The 21,441-nt window shown below is 40.4% G+C and overlaps 1 protein-coding gene across 5 annotated transcripts in view; it reads right to left on the bottom strand.

Annotated features, from left to right (window-relative positions):
- The window catches only part of PACSIN2 (protein kinase C and casein kinase substrate in neurons 2), a 68,952-nt gene that overhangs the window by 19,793 nt on the left and 27,718 nt on the right, over nt 1-21,441 (bottom strand). For 4 of the 5 annotated variants that reach the window (XM_075443546.1, XM_075443566.1, XM_075443552.1 and 1 more), the window contains one exon: nt 10,245-10,355. The exons of the other annotated variant lie outside the window; for it this stretch is intronic. In XM_075443546.1, the coding sequence (XP_075299661.1) occupies nt 10,245-10,304 (60 nt within the window). In that variant the 5' untranslated portion in view covers nt 10,305-10,355. The remainder of the gene's footprint in view (nt 1-10,244; nt 10,356-21,441) is intronic. 5 annotated transcript variants of the gene reach the window in all.

Below are 21,441 nucleotides of genomic sequence, written 5' to 3'. Positions count from 1 at the left end.
TCACTCAGAGCCATGTTTACATAATGCCTTGCAGCTTTCACATTTCTGAATTACATATGACTTTGCCAGTTAGAATAACTTTCTAATCATTCTGAGCATTGGGCTATTTCTTGTTAAACAGACAGCTCAGACATGAAGTTATTAGTTTCCTTACCCCATGAATGAAACATCTGTTTCAGGAAGGTAAATCGTAATATTATAAACTTTCTTAAAGTTTCAAGACATATTTAAAAACTATCTCCTGCTTTCATTTTAGCATCAACACTTCACCCATCTGAAAGAGACATTTTATTACATGATACCAAATTCAGTTGCTGTTTACCCTTAGTTGCCAGCAACACTTCAAAAGGAAATAATCTCAAGAGTTTATTTCTTCAAAACACCACTGTAATGGTCACTTTCTCAATGCAATCAGTGAATTCTGTGAAAACGGTGATTTACAGCTTTGTGTCACACCCCCCCCCCCCTTTTGTAAGTTGATTTAATCACCAGTTTCCCTTTTTCCACTGCAAAAAAGACTGAACTTCGCCACTAAGGAGCCTCAGTTGATCCTGTTTTGCCCCATTTATCTCTTACAAATGTTACAGATGCCTTCAGATCTCCATTTTGCTTAGTCAAGAAAAAAGCCCTTCTCATTTTGCTGCTTCCCCTCATGCATGAACCCAGCAATGTCACCTCAAATTCTTTGTTAAATCTATGATTTAGAGAACCTGTCATAAGCAGAGCAAAACCCAGCAGCAGACTGTGATGAGGCATTTAGCACTGTACAGTTAGCAGTCCAGTCATCTTGCCCTCATGACCACCAGCATACTAACGTAGCCAAGCGCTGTCACTAATACGATCCTTAGTGGGAATATTTAAGAGTCTGCAACCTCATTATTTTACAACTTCACATCACTAAGCACAGATGAAGAGTCTCAAATTATCCAGGCTCCTTTAGCTCAACTAACAAGACACTATTTTTTTTTTTTTTTTAGGAAAAAAAGAGCAGGATAAAGAAGCCTGATACACTGAATGAAAAAAAAAAAAGGGTATTTTAATTTGTTTGCAGCCCAGAAGGTGGTAAATGTTCAGCTACTGCTAAACTCCAGTAAGTTAATTCTAGTATCTCATGATAATTGTTATAACTGCAGGTATTTCCGGAGTTTCAAATGCCTGAAGTAAGATTTGATGTTTACTCTTTTTCCAAGCTTGCCTAGCTTATTGATAAGTAGTCAGCCTTTATGAACTAGAACGCTTTGAAAGTCAGTCACCATCGCATACAAGGGGACAAATATTCATAGGCAGGAAAGGGAATAATGAACTTTGAAGGCTTGTAGTCAAACCCACACATTCTGATGGCCAATATGGGGGCACACGGACTATTTTCAGCATTCCATTCAACCACGAGTACAATTTCTTCCCAGCTACATCAAACTGGAGGTTTCCAAACATTTCAGCCAGCGTTAACATCCCTAATACTGTGGGGATTTTTCAAATAAAAAGAATTATCTTGGTGCATAATTAGCACATACACAGTCCAAGTACCTATGAGTACTAGCTCTGTGTATTTAAATTTTGTAAGTTTACCCATATAAATTCACCACTGGTTGCAAGAAAAGTCCTGAGGAAGCTTTTAAATCCACAAAATCTAAAGCCAAACATACCCAAACGTACCAGTAAGCAAACACTTAGCAATATAAATACAGAACAATATGCTGCTCAAAGTTAGAAAGAGAAAAAAATGCATATAGGAGATATGACAGGAATCTACCATTGCAGAGTCCAAATATTTTTAAAATTAAAAAGGAAAACAGAACAGTCTGCTTCATCAGCAAAAAGCATACACTGATAAGTAACTGAAATCCTTCAACAAAGGAACACCTTTTTAATATTCAAGAGTGAGTTCTGGGAGCTTCTCCCTCAAATTCGTGTATCCAACACACATCCCCTCCACAGATACCTCATGTAGATGTTGGCTGACACTAGTAGGCATGAAGCACAGGTATCGGGAGAAACAAACGGGCAGGACCAAGATCATCTGAGCAGACAGCTTACAATGCAGTTCATGGGAGGCACGTCCCAGATTATCTGCCTTGGTTATCCAGAACGTCAGGTCTGGTGCTTGCTTTGGGTTTTTTCGGGGAGAATGGGAAGCCATACGCTGGACAAAGTTCATCTACCCTTACTACACAGGGGACCAACTTCCTCTTTCTGAATAAGCTAAAAATCTTCTCTTGCTAGTGGATATCTCAAGAAATACTTCAGAATGCCATGAAAGCCATTTGCTGAGCACCTCAAAATGCCCACCAGGTCCTGTCCTCCATGGGAATCAGTCACAGGCCTAAATCCATAAAGCTAATGCCAGTTGCTGGTTTAACAGCTGTTCAGAATGACTTGTTTGTTTGGTTTTTTTTTTAGTAAGTAAGTGTTTTCACAGGGCAGTTGAACATCCCTATAATAAACAGAGAAGGCTCCATATTGCTGATGTTAGCAGAAAATAAGGGAGAGTGAGGACTCGTATCTAGAGTGTAAGTGGCACAGCCTGTGAGGGATCCGGTGGCTCATTATAAATAAGGGCTTCCACAGGCAGGGTAGCTATTCCTTTTGATGTCTTACCTTGCAAGATATGCATAGGGTTCTACTTTGATCTCTAGGAACACTTACTCATCACCTTTCTTACCTTCACAGGTATTTAAGTGAACAATAGCATTGGTCTCAGCTTGCCCAAGGCATTTTTCTTTTAATATGACCATAATAGCAGTGATTAGCAAGCATTAAGGACAGAGCTTAATTAACAAAATGCATCATAAAATTGGCCTTCCATTTATTATTAATACAGAAAATAGTTTCACGTGCATTGCAAAACTACTTCAGTAGAGCAAGGCCAATTGGATTGTCCATTTCTTGTGTTTCACTATAGCAGTGTAATGTTGGAACCAACCAGTTTTGCCGCTGTCGATTTTTGGATGCAAGAAAGTGGCATGAACGACTATGACAAACTGGGATGTATTTACAGCAGTCACGCAAATGCTGAGAGTCCACATGACAGATGAAAAAGAAACACACAGGGTTTCAAATTTCACACCACATTCCAAATTTTCCACTTTCCCTTGGAAAAGGCACTGCCATCCTGCTCCAGGCTATCAGCAATACGCTTTCATCACTCAAAGCATGCCACCCTTGTCAGCTAAGTAACACAGATGAAGGAATTCCTTCTTTGAGCACATCAACAAGATTGTTTGGTCTTAAAAAATTCTGTACCCAGAGACAGTCATGAGCTTCACCAGATACATCAAGGTACACTAAGGCTTGCTAGAAAGATGAAGAATAAAAAAGAAGCTTCCATTTCTTAAGTAAATTAAGGTATTACTACAACGGAAGCTGATAAAAGCCTCCACTGTTATTGTGGCAATTATCTTTGAGAATGTCTTTTCTTATTATGTTGCAATTCCTAGCTCTCTAAGAAAGCTTACATGAAAACATGTACGAAACCCTGTCTCCTAAAACACTTCTATTTGGTAAACACCTGGACAAAGTAGAGGAAAATAAAAGATTTGTTCTCCTGCAGAGAATTTGTCCTGCCAGAAGACAAAACACATTTAGTAGTAGCTCGGGTTAAGTAAATACTGAAAAAATTCCTTAATTTGTGAAAGCTGCTGCTATTTCTATTTCATGCTAAAGAAAGATGTGTATTTCTGAAAGCCTGATTTTTTCAGTTATATCAGCTGTTCTGATACAAGATACTACCTATGCCTAAGCCTTGTCCTATCCACATTTTTGACTGATGTATCTACAGTAAGTCAACACCACGAACACAAGTCCAAACAGCAATTTCTCCAGTTCCCTTTCAACAAGACAACTACTTCCCAACCACAAATCTGAACCTGATAACAGTATCTATGTAGTAATAAAAAATACTAGACTTTAAAGGAAACAAATTACTATTCATATTGAAGCTTGACTCTCAACCCCAGAACGAGAAGTTTCCCTGAACAGTACTGAAATAGCAACCTAATAAAAAAGGCTTCATGGATGAAGTAACCTGCACTGAATTGCTCCATGGACAGTCTGAGCAGACGCAACCAGACAAGGTTAGAACAGTAAGTTGAGTACCATGCAACCATACAGTATAGATTCACATTTTCAAATGTGATCAAACTGCCAGTAGTCATCTTTGTAATAAGGAACCCTAGCAAAGGCAGTGACAACTCCAAAAGAAAGCAAACACTTCTGGAGCCAGAAAACTCATTAAGAGCAAAGCGTTCTATTTCCTAACGACAACATTGTATGAAATATCTGTCAACAGCAATGGCAAAAACTTTGAAATTTGTTTATCAACATTTTAAGTACAGTTCTTATTATCAGCTCAACAGAACATCAACATTCAAGAAACAAAAGTGGTTTTCTTTCAAACATACGCAGTGAGCAAGAAACAGTTTGCACAGTAAGTACTTCAGCTCAGTCCCACACCCAGCCACCTCACTCTTTCCTAAATGTCTTTCAAGAAAAAGATGGACTTTGCAGCACGCTCCAAAGGTAAATAAATTTGAGCTATTTGGAGCGTGAGGGAACAAACTCCAAAGCTCTCTCACTGCCAGACTGTCTCTTCTGTGCCACTGGCAAGTTTAAATACAGTCACTGCTGTCAGCTGCGGCAGTAAAACATAGCAAGGTGGCTTTAACAAACTGCTGGCTGTCTTTAAAAACAAAGAAAAAACCTATCCTGTCAAATAGCTTAAAACCTCTAACGAAAGGGTGCAAATGACAAATCTGCGGCCCCAATACAACTTCCAAACTGACGAAGAGTTCTTTACTTCTTGTTACCCGAGGCATGAAGTACTGAGGCTGGCATTCCAGAGACGTGGCATCTTTTCTAATCGAGTCAGATAAAACACATTGCTCAAAGCAGTTTTGTTACCAATTCTGAGACAGATTAAGACTAGAATTCAGAGTCGCAATCTTCAAACAAAATAACCCATTCAGAACATATAGGAACAGGACGAGTTTTAGACCAAAACTCAGTCAAATTCAGTTCGGAAAGATGGCTCCAAACCAGAAGTACTTAAACAAGAGCTTGGTAATTAAGTTTGACCAGCTTGCTGTTAGTTTCTGTATGTCACTTAACACTGAAGACTCAATCTGTTAAGACATGCACAGGACTTCCTTTACTTTAGATTCATGTTCTACCAACAGCAGAAGCCTGGCAAATCTCCTCCCCGCCCTAAACTTGATCTCAAGCATAATTCCTGCCTTACTGTTTTGTCAGGCTTCTCTGTAGAAGGCAAGGTTTAAAGTCAAATGGTACATTCGGCCAAGGCATTACTTGGGCTATGCGAACTGCTGGATTCCTTCACTATTTTCACTCGGACATGATCAGATGTATACACAAACCAAAATACATTCCAGGCTAGTATCGGGCATGCACGTCAAAATACAGTTACCCTCACAGAAATGCAGATTAGTAGAGTGCAGAGATCACAAGAAAACTATTCCCGAACGAAGGCAATCACTCCAAATATCCTGGTCACAGTGCAGTGGACAGCACAGCATTAGGTACTTGACCAGTTTCCCTTATGTTGTGCCTTAGTCCAAGCATTTCGTCCAATGTCAGGATACAATGAATACTTCCCTGCCACATAATACTATATGCAACTATAAAGGCTGTCAACCAAAATATAGGTTTCACATTATTCACATTTCTCACTACAATACGGTATTGCCAAGACTATTGGTCTTCTGAATAGTTTAAGGCTCAGTAATAAGGAGTCATCCTATGATGAGTATCAGAGTGCAAAGAAACAGCTTTTTTTTTGCTTAATATATTCTCTCAGCTACTTCCATTGGGAGGAAAGTTTACATACATGTTTTTCTTAAGACATCTTTCAAAACATGTTTATGCTCTCAAACTACATGGACTCTCTAAATTTGGCAAGCACAGCATGCATGAAGGTTGAAATTCAGTACAATGGCAATTCTTCCTGTCAACAGTTCAGCGTTACTACAAAATCATTTATCATCTCTATCAGAGCATTCTTTTTCATGTTTAGTTCCCAGTATCTTACTGCGTCCATAAAAGCTCCATCTCCGCAGTATGCCAGGGCTGTCATACGACACATTTTTCCACTCTCCATGTAGTTACATAGTTAGGCATGCCTACTACAGTCTTTCAGCTATACATAGAGCACTTTATGATAACCTGCTATACCTTTTGAACTGTCTAACCTATTCTTCGTTGGTTTTTGCTTTTTGTTTGGTGTGGTTTTGTTTTTTTTTTTACCACAACACGAATGTCCGTGGTGATATTTTAAGCCCTAACCAACTATAAAACTTTTACAGCCTCCTCTCTGTTTCACTCAAATACCACTTACTTTCAACACACTGAAATTTCAAGACTTCAGTCACTTTGCTAAAATAATGACAGAGCTGCAGTAAGAAACAACTACATCAGTAGTAAGAAACAACTGTCTCTATTAATGTTTTTTAAAGAATCGGCATTTGTAGCCACAAAACCCCAAAACTTCTTTGTTTGTCCTAAGAATCTAATGGCACAAAGCAGAGGAACAGCAGAACAAGTAGTGTTTCCTACACAATGCATTAATCAAGACTCCAAAAATTCAGTGAAATGTTCCCTTTTATATCACTAAACTGTCAAAAACTTAGTACCAGGAAACACAGGATTTTTTTTTTTTTTAATATGGTGATCAATTGTGTGCAAAGTCCAATTTCGCTTTCAGAAAAACTGTTAATACTTTGAGCATCCTTAAAGTCACTTCAGTAACAAAGCCACATTGACTTATCATTGGGATTCATTTTCCACTGCAGCCAAATCTTTGTTTCACTCCCTGAAGAGGGAGTGTGGAGACGGTCACTAGAATTTTCAATGAACTGAACCCATTCCCTGAGAATATAATTGCATCTTCAATTCTGGAGATTACTTTTAACTCATTTTAGCATATTATTACTTAATATGACCTAAACAATGTTACTTTTGCCCTTTGAACAACTTGCATACTCGCTTTATTTGGTATTTGTCAACTCTCCAAACATCTTACTTTTTCAACCCGATATATTCAAAGTTTCAGAAGAAAAATAAACTAACTATTCAATCTGAAATTTTTCCTCCTGACCATTTTACCATAACAACCTTTGTTGTTATACATCAAAAAAAGAAAAAAAGCAGATAAAAGAATTAACCCTCTAAGGAAACCAATTGCAACACTGAAGCCTACCTTTTTTTTCATTCAAGGATAAATAAAGATATACTTATGCATTACACTTTAGCCTACTGACACTGCTTATGAAACAGACTGCAGTTCTGACCTTTCAGACGGAATACACAGAAAAGTCCAAAGAAACAGATTAAGAAGTAATGGTTAAAAAACAATATAAGTCATCAATAGCACAAACACAAAGAATACTTTTAACTCACCTATAGTAAGTGCCAAATACATTTAAGCTATGCTTCGTAACGGTCCTAGCTTAGGCTAAGTGCTATTTCTGATCATCTATCATCCTTAAATAGTAATTACTTGAGTTCACATTTGTCCAAACATAATCGTACTAGTTTACAGAATTCCCATTCTTATTCATTATTCTCTTATGCTTCCAGACACAACTACTTGATGGAAGACAACAGCTTGGTACAGAATAGCCAGCCAGAAGTCATGTTCTCCTGTCAAGTACAGTATACCCAACATACAACAAAAATATCCCCTTTGGTCCAGGATTATTTCTTCCCGACTGCCTCCTTATTTTATTTTGAAACACTTCTACCACAGAAGCCTGCCCAGAAAGTTGCCTCAGCATAAAATAAAACACACAGAATAACTGAGGTTGGAAGGAACCTCTAGAGATCATCTAGTCCAACCGCCTGCTCAAAGCAGGTCTGATAAATTAGACTGCTGAGGACCACATCCAGCTGAGTGTCAGACACCTCCAAGAGCAGAGGTCCCACACCCTCTCTGCAGTCACAGTACAGAGTACTGCTACAACAAAAAAGGTTAAGATTTAGAATCCAGTAATTTTAAAACCACATCTTTATAAGTAGGATAGACATATTTAACAAAATAGCAAATGGATCTTATCAAAAAATGATAGTTGTCTACTAAACAAGAACCTCACTGGCACTGGGTCTTTAAGATAATGTATTGAAAAATAAAGGGACATCTACATCAAAATGCAATATGCCCTCACCACCACCACCAACGCAGGTTAGTGGTCTAGAAAAGCTTTCATTTAAAAGCAAGCTCAGTGTTAGCTCACCAAACCCAAGATGTCTTACATAGCTTTCTGGTAACAGAAATATTCAGACATTTCCCCCCCAGCCACTTCCATGTTTGCTAGAGCTCAAACTCAAGAGAGCTCCCAGTCGCATGGTAGAAGTTCGCCCTACTAAATGTGGCTCATCTGGACAGCGTACTTATCTGCAATTATGGCATTACTGACACTGTCAAACCTTTCTTTTTCTTGCAAGAAACTTTTTTTTTGTAAAATGCTTTCTGCTTTATGAAGTTAGCTCTCTTCAAAGCTTGTTCAAATTATCATAACATCCAAAAGCCTTCTTCAGATTGGGGCAGCACAAATTCCTTATACTACAATGTGCTTTGTATTCGCTTTCTGCATGCAAGCTCTTACATTGAGACAAGCATAAGATAGCGGCTCTCAAAAAAGTTTACATTTATATCTAGACACAAACAGAAGACATGCAGTACATTCATTCACTGTCTTACATTTGTAATTTATTGTTATGGGTTTGCGTGGCAAGGTTTTGGTAGTGGGGGGGCTGTAGGGGTGGCTTCTGTGAGAAGCTGCGAGAAACTTCCCCCATGTCTGATAAAGCCAGTGCCAGCCGGCTCTAAGACAGACCCACCGCTGGCCAAGGCCAAGCCAATCAGCGACAGTGGTAGCACCTCTGTGACAAATTATTTAAGAAGGGGAAGAAAAAAACTGCAGTGCAACAGCTGTTAGATAGAGGAGTGAGATGAAGTGAGAAAAACAACTCTGCAGACACCAAGGTCAGTGAAGAACGAGGGGAGAGGAGGTGCTTGAGACGCCGGAGCAGAGAGTCTTCCCTTGCAACTCATGATGAAGACCATGGTGAAGCAGGCTGTCCCCTGCAGCCCATGGAGGTCCACAGTGGAGCAGATCTCCACCTGTAGCCTGCGGAACAGATTCCACACCTGAGCAGGTGGATGCCTGAAGGAGGCTGTGACCCCGCGGGGAGCCCATGCTGGAGCAGGCTCCTGGCAGGACCTGCGGACCCATGGAGAGAGGAGCCCAAGCCAGAGCAGGTTTACTGACAGGGCTTGTGACCCTGTGGGGAACCCACACTGGAGCAGCCTGTGCCTGAAGGACTGCACCCTGTGGAAGGGACCGACACTGGGGCAGTTTGTGAAGAGCTGCAGCCCATGGGAAGGACTCACGTTGGAGAAGTTTGTGGAGAACTGTCTCCCGTGAGAGGGACCTTCACGCTGGAGCAGGAGAAGAGTGTGAGGCGTCCTCCCCCTGAGGGACAAGGGCTGGCAGAGACAACGTGTGATGAACTAACTGTAACCCCCATTCCCTGTCCCTCTGTGCCGTTCACGGGGAGGAGGTAGAGAAAGGGGAGTGAAGTTGAGCCTGGGAAGCAGGCAGGGGTGGAGGGAAGGTGTTTTAAGATCCGGATTTATTTTTCACTACCCTACTCTGATTTGATTGGTGATGAATTAAACTTCCTTTTCTTTCTCCCCAGGTTCAGTCTGTTTTGTCCATGATGGTAATTGGCGAGTGATCTCCCCCTGTCCTTACCTCCGGGCCTTTCATCATATTTCCTCTCCCCTATCCAGCTGAGAAAGGGGAGTGACAGAGCAGTTTCAGTGGGCACCCGGGATTTATCCAGGCCAAACCAAAACATTTATGTACACTTAAGTAGCCTTTAAGAGTTACTTTAGATTTAACATTGATCATTCAACCCCACTGGTAATTTTAAAAGCTACCCACCCACACCTCTCTTTGGCAATAAAAATTGACAAAGGTTCAACTCTGAATCGCATCTCCTACCCAAATGGATGATCCTCAAGTTTCTGCCAGTTAAAAACCCTTGACAGAATTCGGCCAAAATCTAAAAGGTCATTTCTACAATGAAGGTTATTTCTGCAGACCACAATAACCAAAGGCGTCTTGTACTGCAGCTCTCTCCACAGTTTACAATGTACAAGAATCAGATTTTCTATAATAAGAGTAAAAAATAAAGTCAAAATATTGTGATAAAAAAATTCAGGTTACCTCCCAGAAGCTATCACTAGAAACTTCTACTCCAACGGACTCATCGTATGAGCCAGACATTTCTATGTATGAAAAGCCTGTAAGTCTTCAGAGCTTAAACACCTTCAGAATCTGTAAAAAGATAAAAAAAAAATATATATATTTATGAGCATTGTTAACGAAAAACAGTTATCAAAAGAGAAATTACGTTCAGTAACGTTCTTCAGTTCTTTTATATCTATGGATGCCAAACAAAAACAAGAGGTAACTACCCAGGGCATGTAAATAAGTGCATTTTGCGGCAGAACGCTTCTACCACACAAAGTTCTTGGCTCTTATTGTGACATTTGTTGTCAAGAAAATGTTCAATCCATCTACCTATATCAAATTTCACCAAACTCTTGATCTTAGTTTATCACTAAATTTCCTATTACAACCAAAAGAAAAGATTGAGCAGTGTGATGCTCACTCAGAAAGTATTCCACTTCAAAGAATTGTGTAACAGACAACCAACTGACCTTTGCTACTGATACAATCACCTGCACTGCTTCCTGTTCCTTTTTTACTGCAAATTTATGTCATGTAATGAAATCCATTGGAAATATTTAATGCCAAAACCACTTGCTGATTTAAAGAAAATCTTCTTTTCAGAAGGAAAGAATTGAATTTCTATAAGAATATTAGATTCACATCATCTTCTTGAAAGCTAAAGGCATCCACAAATGCAAAACAGAGCTTCCCCAACAACAACATAAAGCAAAACCAGCGTGAAAAGCATTGCAGCTACACAAGTCAGGCTACGCAGCACAGGCAGTGGAAGCAGGGATAGGTATCCTGGGAAGAGTATAGGGATGTTCCTCGGTTGTGCAGGGATGGGGTCAGGAAGGCCAAGGCACAGCTGGAGCTGAACTTGGCAAGGGATGCTAAGAATAACAAGAAGGGCTTCTACAGGTATGTCAGCCAGAAAAGGAAGGTCAAAGAAAACATGCACACACACACGCACCCCCTATGACCAAGACTGGCAAAGTGGTAAAAACAGACGACGAGAAGGCTGAGGTACTCAACAACCTTTTTGTCTCAGTCTTCACCAGCAACCTCTCTTGCCACACCTCTCGAGTGGATGGACCACAAGACAGGGACTGGGGGAGCAAAGTCCCTCCCACTGTTAGAGAAGATCAGGTTTGGGACCGCCTGAGGAACCTGAACATATGTAAATCTGTGGGACCTGATGAGATGCATCCCCGAGTCCTGAGGGAACTGGCTGATGTAGTTGCCAAGCCACTCTCCATCCTATTTGAAAGGTCATGGCAGTCAGGCGAAGTCCCTGGTGACTGGAAGAAGGGAAACATTTGTGCCCATTTTTAAAAAGGGTCAAAAGGAGGACCCTGGGAACTACTGACCTGTCAGCCTCACCTCTGTGCCTGGGAAGATCATGGAACAGATCCTCCTAGAAGCTATGCTAAATCACCTGGAGGACAGGGAGGTGATTCCAGACAGCCAGTGTGGCTTCACTAAGGGCAAGTCCTGCCTGACCAACCTAGTGGCTTTCTATGATGGAGTGACTGCATCAGTGGACAAGAGAAGAGCGACGGATGTCATCTATCTGGATTTCTGTAAAGCCTTTGACAGTCCCCCACAACATCCTTCTCTCTAAATTGGAGAGATATGGATTTGATGGGTGGACTGCTCAGTGGCTTAGGAATTGGTTGGATGGTTGCATCCAGGGGGGTAGCAGTCAATGGCTCAATGTTCAGATGGAGATCAGTGACAAGTGGTACCTCACAAGTCCATACTGGGACCAGTGCTGTTTAGTATTTTCATCAATGACAGAGACAGCAGGATTGAGTCCACCCTCAGCAAGTTTGCAGATGACACCAAGATGAGTGGTGCAGTTGACGCACCTGAGGGACATGGACAAGCTGAAGAAGTGGGCCTGTGTGAACCTCATGAGGTTCAACAAGGCCAAGTGCAGGGTCCTGCATCTGGGTTGGGGCAACCCCACTATCAATACAGGCTAGGGGATGAAGGGATTGAGAGCAGCCCTGCCAACAAGGTCTTGGGGGTACTGGTGGATGAGAAGTTCAACATGAGCCACCAACGTGTGCTTGCAGCCCAGAAGGCGAACCGTATCCTGGGCTTCATCAGCAGAAGCGTAGCCAGCAGGCTGAGTGAGGTGATTCTGTCCCTCTGCTCTGCTGAGACCCCACCTGGAGTCCTGCATCCAGCTCTGGAGCGCCCAAGCATAGGGAAGACGTGGACCTGTTGGAGCAGGTCCAGAGGAGGGCCACCAAAATGATCCGAGGGCTGGAGAACCTCTCCTGTGAGGAAAGGCTGAGAGAGCTGGGGCTGTTCAGCCTGGAGAAGAGAAGACTGCGGGGAGACCTTATCGTGGCCTTTCAGTACTTACAGGGGGCTTATAAGAAAGACGCGGACAATCTTTTTAGCAAGACCTGTTGTGACAGGACAAGGAGTGATGGTTTTAAACGGAAAGAGGGTAGATTTAGACTATTTTTTACCATGAGGGTGGTGAAACACTGGCACAGGTTGCCCAGAGAGGTAGTAGATGCCCCATCCTTGGAAACACTGAAGGTCAGGCTGGGCAGGGCTCTGAGCAGCCTGATCTAGTTGAAGGTGTCCCTGCTCACTGCAGGGGGGCTGGACTAGGTGACCTGTTAGGGTCCCTTCCAACCCAAACTATTCTATGATTCTATGTCAAACGTAGGAGACAAGACCCACCTCCTTCCCAAACATCTTAGCACAGTTTATGAATTTGCCCAGCCAGCTGTGACCAAATCTCTTACTGGGCTAGTAACTACTTGAGCTACTTGCTACTTTCATGCCATCACTCTTGTGCATTTTAAAGCAGATAATAGATTCTAAATGATGATATGATCCATGCATCTACTGTTCCACACGTACCAGGTAAAAGGTTATACGTTCCATACAGAAGGTCTCCTTGAAGCTGGCAATTACTTTCCCTGGAAGCTGAAACTCCCACACCTAGTTTAACAGCATTTTATCTGTGACATTAGCATACTATCTCATTGTTTTCTTTTAGCAAAACAAAGAAACAGAAAAAAAATCAACTCCAGATTCTGATCTTTATTAAAAGTCATTACTTTAACAATTCAGGCACTCTCACTTATGCAGACGCAGCTGCATGCAGAGAAACTTGCTCTATCTTTATTGAAGGAGATGACTGTTTATAAAGCACCGTGTACAAAAAAAAAAAAAATATCAGGGTTACCCTAAGCTACCATTTAAGATAAGTATCAAAACCAGTACTGAGTGCAATATTAGGCACTGAGATCCACAAATGCAATTTACAGGGTGGAGACCATGAGGTAGGAGAGGAAGGAAACAGCTCCCTCCCACAACACAGACATGCAAATCCCTGCCCAACCTCTGCAGATACTTCATCAAGTTCTCCTGTTTAGACTTCTCCTATCAAGTCTGCCTACAACTACTGCCAGGGCTACAGATGGGTAAACAGATTTTACCACCCCTTCTGGGACGAATACCTTTACCAGTAGACCATAAGCTGAAGCTCACTCTCTCTTTTGCCCTGTGAATCTCGCTTCCCTTAATGCAACACGACCACTTCAAAAGGAAGAGTGGAAAATGCCTACAAACCCGGCCTGCCTTGAAAACTAGTGGTTATGACACATTGCTGAGAGAAATGGAATTGAAAGCCTCCAAGGCCAAGGAGAATTCAACATTAACTTCGCTCTTCTTGGATACTCTGCAAAGAACTGTGCCATAAGGGTGGGCATACACCACTTGTTTGTAACAACAGCTAGCTACTGAAACAAAGAAGTTGTTGGGACAGTTACAACACAAACAGAAAACAAACCTGCTCTGGCTGGGAAGACAAGCTGTCTCTCCCTAACAGTTTTTCATCCAATTCACAGAAAGCTTAAATAACCTTAATGATGAATCCACAACTGAAAACTACAACAGCAACATCAATTGTTAGATTTTTATTATGAAAAGATGGCCAAAAATACAGGAAGGGTTCTGCAAAATGGCAACAATCAGAAAGGAAGATGATGTATTGAGACAAAGTATTTTTACATGTTAGTGTAGCAGTCTTCAACTTGTTCTGTTATTACTGATTACAAAAAACCCTGCTTTTCCATCTGTGTTTTTATTGAACCAAGAGGTGAAAAGTCTGTTAAAACACTACTCAATTGTCAGTTTCTTAGCAGCAGACCTTTACACAGACTGTGTTCTTTCCCCGATCAGTTTCAGTCCTTGCAATTCTTACAATACATCAAGATAAACAAAGATCACATTTGTAAGTGTTTATATTTTCTGATAGCCTTTCTTAGATAGCCATAAGCAGCACAAGGAAGAAACAAAAGTGCAATTAACTTGCAACTAGTTGGATAAACTCGAAAGAATAGTTTGACATTAAGCAGCTTTTTCTGAGAGTTTGTTTTGAAGTTTTCACAAAAATATACAGTTATACAACGGTATCTTTAACCATACTTTCTGATATTATTTTATGAGACCAAAGGAAGATCTAGAGTTTAAAGACAACTTGTTAGATCAATAAACATTACTAGTTATATTCTACTGTTTGTGTCCTCTTGCGTTTTTTCCCAATAAGGCAGCACTAACACTCACATTACTCAAACCAAGTAAGCGATAGACGGAAGCGTGTGACCCAGGCACGCCGTGCAGAACAAGGGAAGGAACGAGATTTCAAAGGTTCTCAGGAAGGGTTATAGTTGTTTTCCTATGGTACACCAAGATCTTTCAACCGAAGTGGTCACTGCCATTTGGAAGAGATCAGGCAGACAACTGTACAGTTCAGCGTCTCAGAAAGAAACCCTTATGCAAAAATATAAACCTAAAGGAAAGACTGAACAAATCACCCATCCTACCCCTCCCAACCACACAAGCAGTATTTCTTTCCCTCCAATTACAAAAAAAAAAAAAAAAAGGACAGCAAAAGTGTTCTGAAGTAATAATACAGTGTCCACTCAGCTTTAACAAAATAGCCTAAACTATACAAGTGCTGGAAATTCAATCTGAATGGCTACATGGAAAATTGGAAAAGCTGAAACAGAGCAACATTTTCTTAAATGAGGGAACAGGTTGTGGGGACTTTTTTTTTTTTTTAAACTTTTATTCCTCCTCAACTAAAACTACATAGTACACAGAGCTATCCTTTTTTTCCATAAAAGCATGAAAATGATCAGCACTCAGGAAATTCTGATGGATTTAAGGTTTTTATGTGCAAAATACTATGCTGTGAGAAAGTATGAGCAAGCGTATTCAGGGAAATATTATGAAGTCATAGCAACAACTGGCACAGAAAAACACTATTTGTACAGTACTACTTAAAAATAAACTGAATACTGAGATAGGAACATTAAGCTGCATGAGTCATGCTACGCTCACGAAACAGAATTATTAAAGCAGCCAGTCCTTCAGCACATTTTTTTGTTAGGGTTTGGTTCTCCCATCCTTCAAGTGAATTTCCAGAGGTTTCACAATGAAAGTTCATTGCACTTTGATTTGCAGAGTCTTCCATTTTATTATAAAAAGTAAACCTATGAACAACTAAGGCTGTCAGTATAAAATCTGGGAAATTTAGACTAAGACAACAAAAGAGGTGAGTTCTGCACAGATTCTCCACAAATGACCAACTGCATCTCATAAAGCTGGAGGTTCTTTGGTCAGCTAGAGTTATTGGTTCTGCTGCAATCTATAGCAAAGCACGGGGCATGCATCCAGTTCCTATATTCCCACAACAGTATGGCTTCTTCCACTCTGGCCTTTATCTGCTCATTCCACAACTCCAGGCCCAGCTCTTCAGGAGTACCTACACTGCCTTTTTCTTGCCCCTCAACTACTTGCTGAGCAAGCAGTAGCACAGTGCTCTGGCAGCTTCCATCCACCTACACGCTGACTGGTAAACCAGCTCACCAAACAGGACAGATGATTACTGAGCTTAAGCTTTTCTTGAGCAGGCACATCAGTTTAGGTTTCTCTCATCCAGCTGCCAATTTTCACAAAACTGATAAGAAATGTGGATCTTTATCTCTGCTTTTCTTTAACATCTGTCTGACACTGACCAGCTGATTCAAAACTTCGGGAAGCAAGAAGCTAGAGAAGGCAAAGGTATAAGCCTCTTTTTTCCTCAGAAGGCAGATTAAAGATCTTCACTGAATAGAAACCACCTCTGCATCACGCTCTGCGCCTTTTCCTCAGCGTACTCTTAGCCAACACAAATGAAATCTCATAACTTTCACACTTGTCAGGATATTTTGTTCCCCTGTGTAAAAGAACTTTAGAATTCTCATTAAAAACCAAAATCTCAATATTTTATTAATCATCAAGTTCAAAGGTCTTAAAACAAGTTTTTACCTGCATCACCACAGGCACGTAAACCACCAAATGTGAAGCAGCACAGAGAAGGCCTTACCAGTTCAGAGCCCTTGCTGCCTTTTGTCATAAAAAGTCACAGCATGCATTAACTAAGAGAATGTATATAGGCTAAAAATAAACCACGAAGTCCAACTGAAAAAAGTAACCACATACTAAATAGTACATACTAAATAGCTACAGAAATGGTGCAAAAAAGTAAAGCTCAAGTTTCTTGATTTGGTGATTTTTAAGCAATTCTTGTAAATTAGGATACACTGACCTTAGACACAAGGAAGTCGACCAATAAATAAATGAGACTTTTTTTACAGTTTCCTTTTATGGAACATTCTAGCAATGCTATATGCTAAAGACCTTGAATTTCTTCTCTACTGCTAGTGCCCTACAATGTGAAAAGAATTGCTATAAATATCCTGAAGGCTTAACACATGAGGATTTTAGAAAATATTAACTAATAATGAGCAAGCAGACCTTCAGATACTGCACACCAAAAATTTCTGAATAGAACATGCTGCCTCTGCTCTCAAGAAGCTAATTTTGATGCCTTTACTTTGAAAGCAATTTACAAAAATCTCAATTTCATTCATATTGGAATAATTGATTTTTTTTAATTTTTTTTTTTCCTCCCTTTTTCTTCATGTGTCAGGTGGTAGAGATTAGCACAACACACAGCTTGCAAAAATCTGGGCAACAAATATAGACTTCTAAGATGCTAAAATAATCCAGTGAATCCCAAAGCTTCTCTTAAACTTTTTTCCAATAGTAAGAGGGGAAAAAAAGAAGTTTAAAGAAACCCTTCATTTTATCCCCCCCTAGCCCCCAATAACAGATTAATTTGTTTGATGAACTCTTACTGTGAAACAGGTACAGTTGTTTGTTGAAAGACAGATTTTAACATTCTGAACCTCCTTGGAAGATGTTTATATATAGACACTTCATTATACTTCAAAAAGATAGTATTAAGAAAAGTCTAATTAAGGTCTCAGTGCTGCTTACTGAATCCTGTGATGAGAAAGAAGATATTTGAAGTCTGACATTCCAACACAAAGAATGCTGCAGAGAAAACACTATTTCAAATACTTAAAACCTGAAGGCAATACCACACGGCCTTGTCCTGCAGACCCAGTCAGCACTTCCCACTATGTACAATCCAGATGGCAAACAGGAGACGTGACTCCTTGTGCCTTACTTTCAGAACGTCACCGTTTCTAGAACGGAAAGAACTGTCAGAAGTTCTCAGTGCCACATGGCATAATACTTACCTCTTCCAATTATTCTCTCACATACAATTGGCTGCTTTAAGCAAGGCAATCTCTAGTACTATGGCTCTAGGTGACAAACTGCTCCAGAACAGAGAAAAATCTCAGAATCATAGAATGGCAGAATCATTCAAGCAGGGTCCGCCCAGGTTGCTCAGGTCTTTATACAGTCAGGTCTTGAAAACCTCCAGGGATGGAGACTGTACAACCTTTCTGTGCAACCTATTTCAGTGTTCAACTGTCCTCAAGATGAGAGACAGAAGAAAATAAATTAATCCACATTTAGAAAATCCAATGGTCTCTTCAGCTATTAATACTGTCCTTGCGTTGTCTCTAAGGTCTCTACAGAAGTAAGCTCAAAGACAGTTTACCGGTATCTAGAAAAGCACCTGGTCACATTACCTTTTAAATTTATTTTTGGAATGACAGGACTTGTCACTATGGATCTGACTCAGCAGGATTCCATGTTTCATGACTAGGGAGTGAAATACTTACGTACAAGGACACCACTTAGCTTGGATTAGCTGCTCATAAAAAAAAAAAAAAAGCCTTCAGCTGTAGTATTTTTCCTTATTACTCACTTTAGTCTCATTCCCCCCCCCCCCCGAATAGCAAGGAAATGGGACTTCATTCTACAGAAACAAACATATCCTATGCCTTAAGTGCAACTATTGTGGTTTGCTACCAAGTGTAGCTACCCATGAATATGCTGTATCTCGTATTTCCTGGTTAAATAAAGCAATTTAGACATTGCTTCCTCTTCCATTCTGTCCAAAGAACTTGCTCCACAAGAGTTCCCAGTTTCTTCAGGGTTGCAATTTGTTAACTGTTTACGTAGAGAGGAATATTCCGCAATATTTTGAAGTCCTGTGCCAAAACATATTAAGAATCACAGCTATCAACACTGAAAAGTCAATGAATGAAGAGGACAAGTAACTATAGGAAAGAAGGTCGCTTTGGTTTACACATTCAAGCGACACCACGGAATTCTAGACCCTGGGTGCAGGGAACAGATTCATCAAACCACGATTATTCACAGTTACTCAGTGCTGTGAACTCTTCTAATTGCAATCAGTAAACATGAGGGCATGTTATTAGTAAAGTCAGGCCTTAGACTTCCAAAGATAGAGTCTCAAATCAATTACTTTGGCCTAATTCTTATTCTTCCACCTATAAAATTGAGAGAATAGCAGCGTCTTTCACAGAGATTTAAGAAAATCCCGTAGTCTCCACCAAGAAAACAATCACAGCAACAAATACCAGAGAAAAGTCCTTAAAAGGAAATTGAATCACTGCTTCCTGGGGAATTCAGCCTGCATGTTAAAGTTTGCAGAGCCATACACCAAATGATTTTTATTTTTTTTAAAAGAAATTGACAGCAACCCATTTGGTGAACCCTACATCCTGAGCACTACAGGAAGGAATCTAGGACATGTGTGCAGTTACAAATGTGTAAGCGTATTTCCTATTCTGTGCACTCCTCTGAGCCTGGGAACAATATTTATTCTTGTATTTTCCAGTTTGAATACCTGAGTATTTTGCCACCTAGACATTTTTCAGTTAGTAAACAACACAAAGTGACATTAAATAGCAAGCAGCTACTAGTTTGTACTAGCATTCATAACCATAGATAAGATTAACAAGAGATTGCTTGCACTTCTGTGGCCCGCGGGCAGTGAAAGGAGTGAGAAGTGGCCAGAAGCTGGTAGGAACCAGGAGGGAGGGTGTATGAGCTACCAGGGCAAGCGGTGGGAGCAGGGAAGGGGCCAGCCAGCCTCCTGCCTTCAGCACTGGCTGGAGGAGAGAGGGAAGGGGCTTCTGCAAGTGCGCAGTTGCTTCTGGGTCAGGCCCCCTCTCCATGCTCCAGTCAGCAATCAGAAGCTGGTGTTAAATGCCAACTAAGCCAATTCCCTGAGTTGAGGCCGCTTAATTCCCAACAAGCTCCTCGCTACTGGATTATACTCACCCATACCCACGTTTGTTAAATCCTGTACGTGTAACATGTAACACAAAACCACTCAACATAGCATTAATTCACTGCCTAAATATGCGAGCAATGAACACAAGTTCAAGCTACAGTTAGAGCACACATCAGAAGATCACTAAAGCAGTTAAAATTTCCTTTATATTTACCACATGTAAAAAAACCCACAAGCTACAGTGAGAAGACAGTATCTCAAATTAAATTCTCCAGGTACATCAACACTATGTGACTGAAATCTTACAATGTATAAATTTCACAATGCATAATATAAGAAATAAGAAACAGCTATTGTAGTCATTACATTTTATTAAGCACAGTTTGAACATTTTAATTAATAAGGGAAACAAAATTACTGATTAAGCTTAATCATCTTCGAATAACACACACAGCACAGAAATGCATCTCTGAAATGTGAGACCATGGCCCAAACACTGCCAAACAGACTCTTAGCCTGCACATTATGTTTCCTACACATACAAGTATTATCTCACACTCACACTCTGAAGAAGATAGGCCCACTGTTTCTGTCTGGTTTTGTGTTCAAAGACAATACAACTGAACCCTTCAAGCCTCTCGGGGAATTCTCTCTAGAAATTGCATCTCCTTATTGCAGGCACGAGCAGCAATGGCAGAGCGATGTAGTTGTCAAAGAACCAGCTCTCATCTCCTATCCTTCTTCTCCTTAATTTGCTATTAAACATGCTGGTTTTGTGCAGATTCAAGACCCAGCCATCCCTATGATCTCCTACATGCTGCCAGCATAACCTCCCCTCTGCATTTTGCCAGCTAACCAGGAGATGCTTTAAATAGCAAAATATTGACTTTGGGGAAAAACAATTTTTGTTCTCTACCTGACAAGCCACTCTGTGTAGATGCATTATTTTAATTGTGCATTTTTTTAAATTTTAACCAGTAAAGTTACTAATTGCCTTCAGAGGCTTTGCAGAGGTTTCTGATTTTAAGTTAAATGGAACACTCACCACAGGCAATTATTAATGCTGCAAACTACAAGATTTAAATGGCATAGGTATATCAGCTAAGGACACAAAGTTGATACACAGCTGTGTGGGGAGCTTTTTTGGATATACTTAAAACAAACCTTAATATAACCAGATTATACTTTTTGCTTAGCTGGAGGTGTGAGGGATGATGCAGTAACCAGAATAAACCATGCGAGGAAAAGAAAACATCCAGTTCTGCAGACACAAACTGCACTTGCATTTACAACGCTCTGCTCAAAGCTGGACAGGATTGTTAAAATGCTCCTGCTGTATGGTGATCATGTATTTACATGATCTCGGGCATGCCAACACTGAAAGTTTTTACTTTGAATCCCTAGTACCAATCTGCATGGAAATTACCTCATCATCAGGTTTTAGTTTTAAAATATCCAAAGCTGATAAAAGATTTCATTGTTTAACATACTTCTGTTGTATTTAATTCAAAAAGTTTGATTTGTATTTTTTAAATCACCACCACCACACAACGTTAAGTGGTTAAATTTGAAGTTGATTCCCATGAAAGTGTTCTGATATATTTCTTTTTCTGCGCCTTGAAAGTCAAAGGAAAAATCAGTTAC

This window comes from Opisthocomus hoazin, chromosome 1 (assembly GCF_030867145.1).
Source record: "Opisthocomus hoazin isolate bOpiHoa1 chromosome 1, bOpiHoa1.hap1, whole genome shotgun sequence".
NCBI lineage: Eukaryota > Metazoa > Chordata > Aves > Opisthocomiformes > Opisthocomidae > Opisthocomus > Opisthocomus hoazin.
This window is presented reverse-complemented; position numbering and strand designations above follow the sequence as displayed.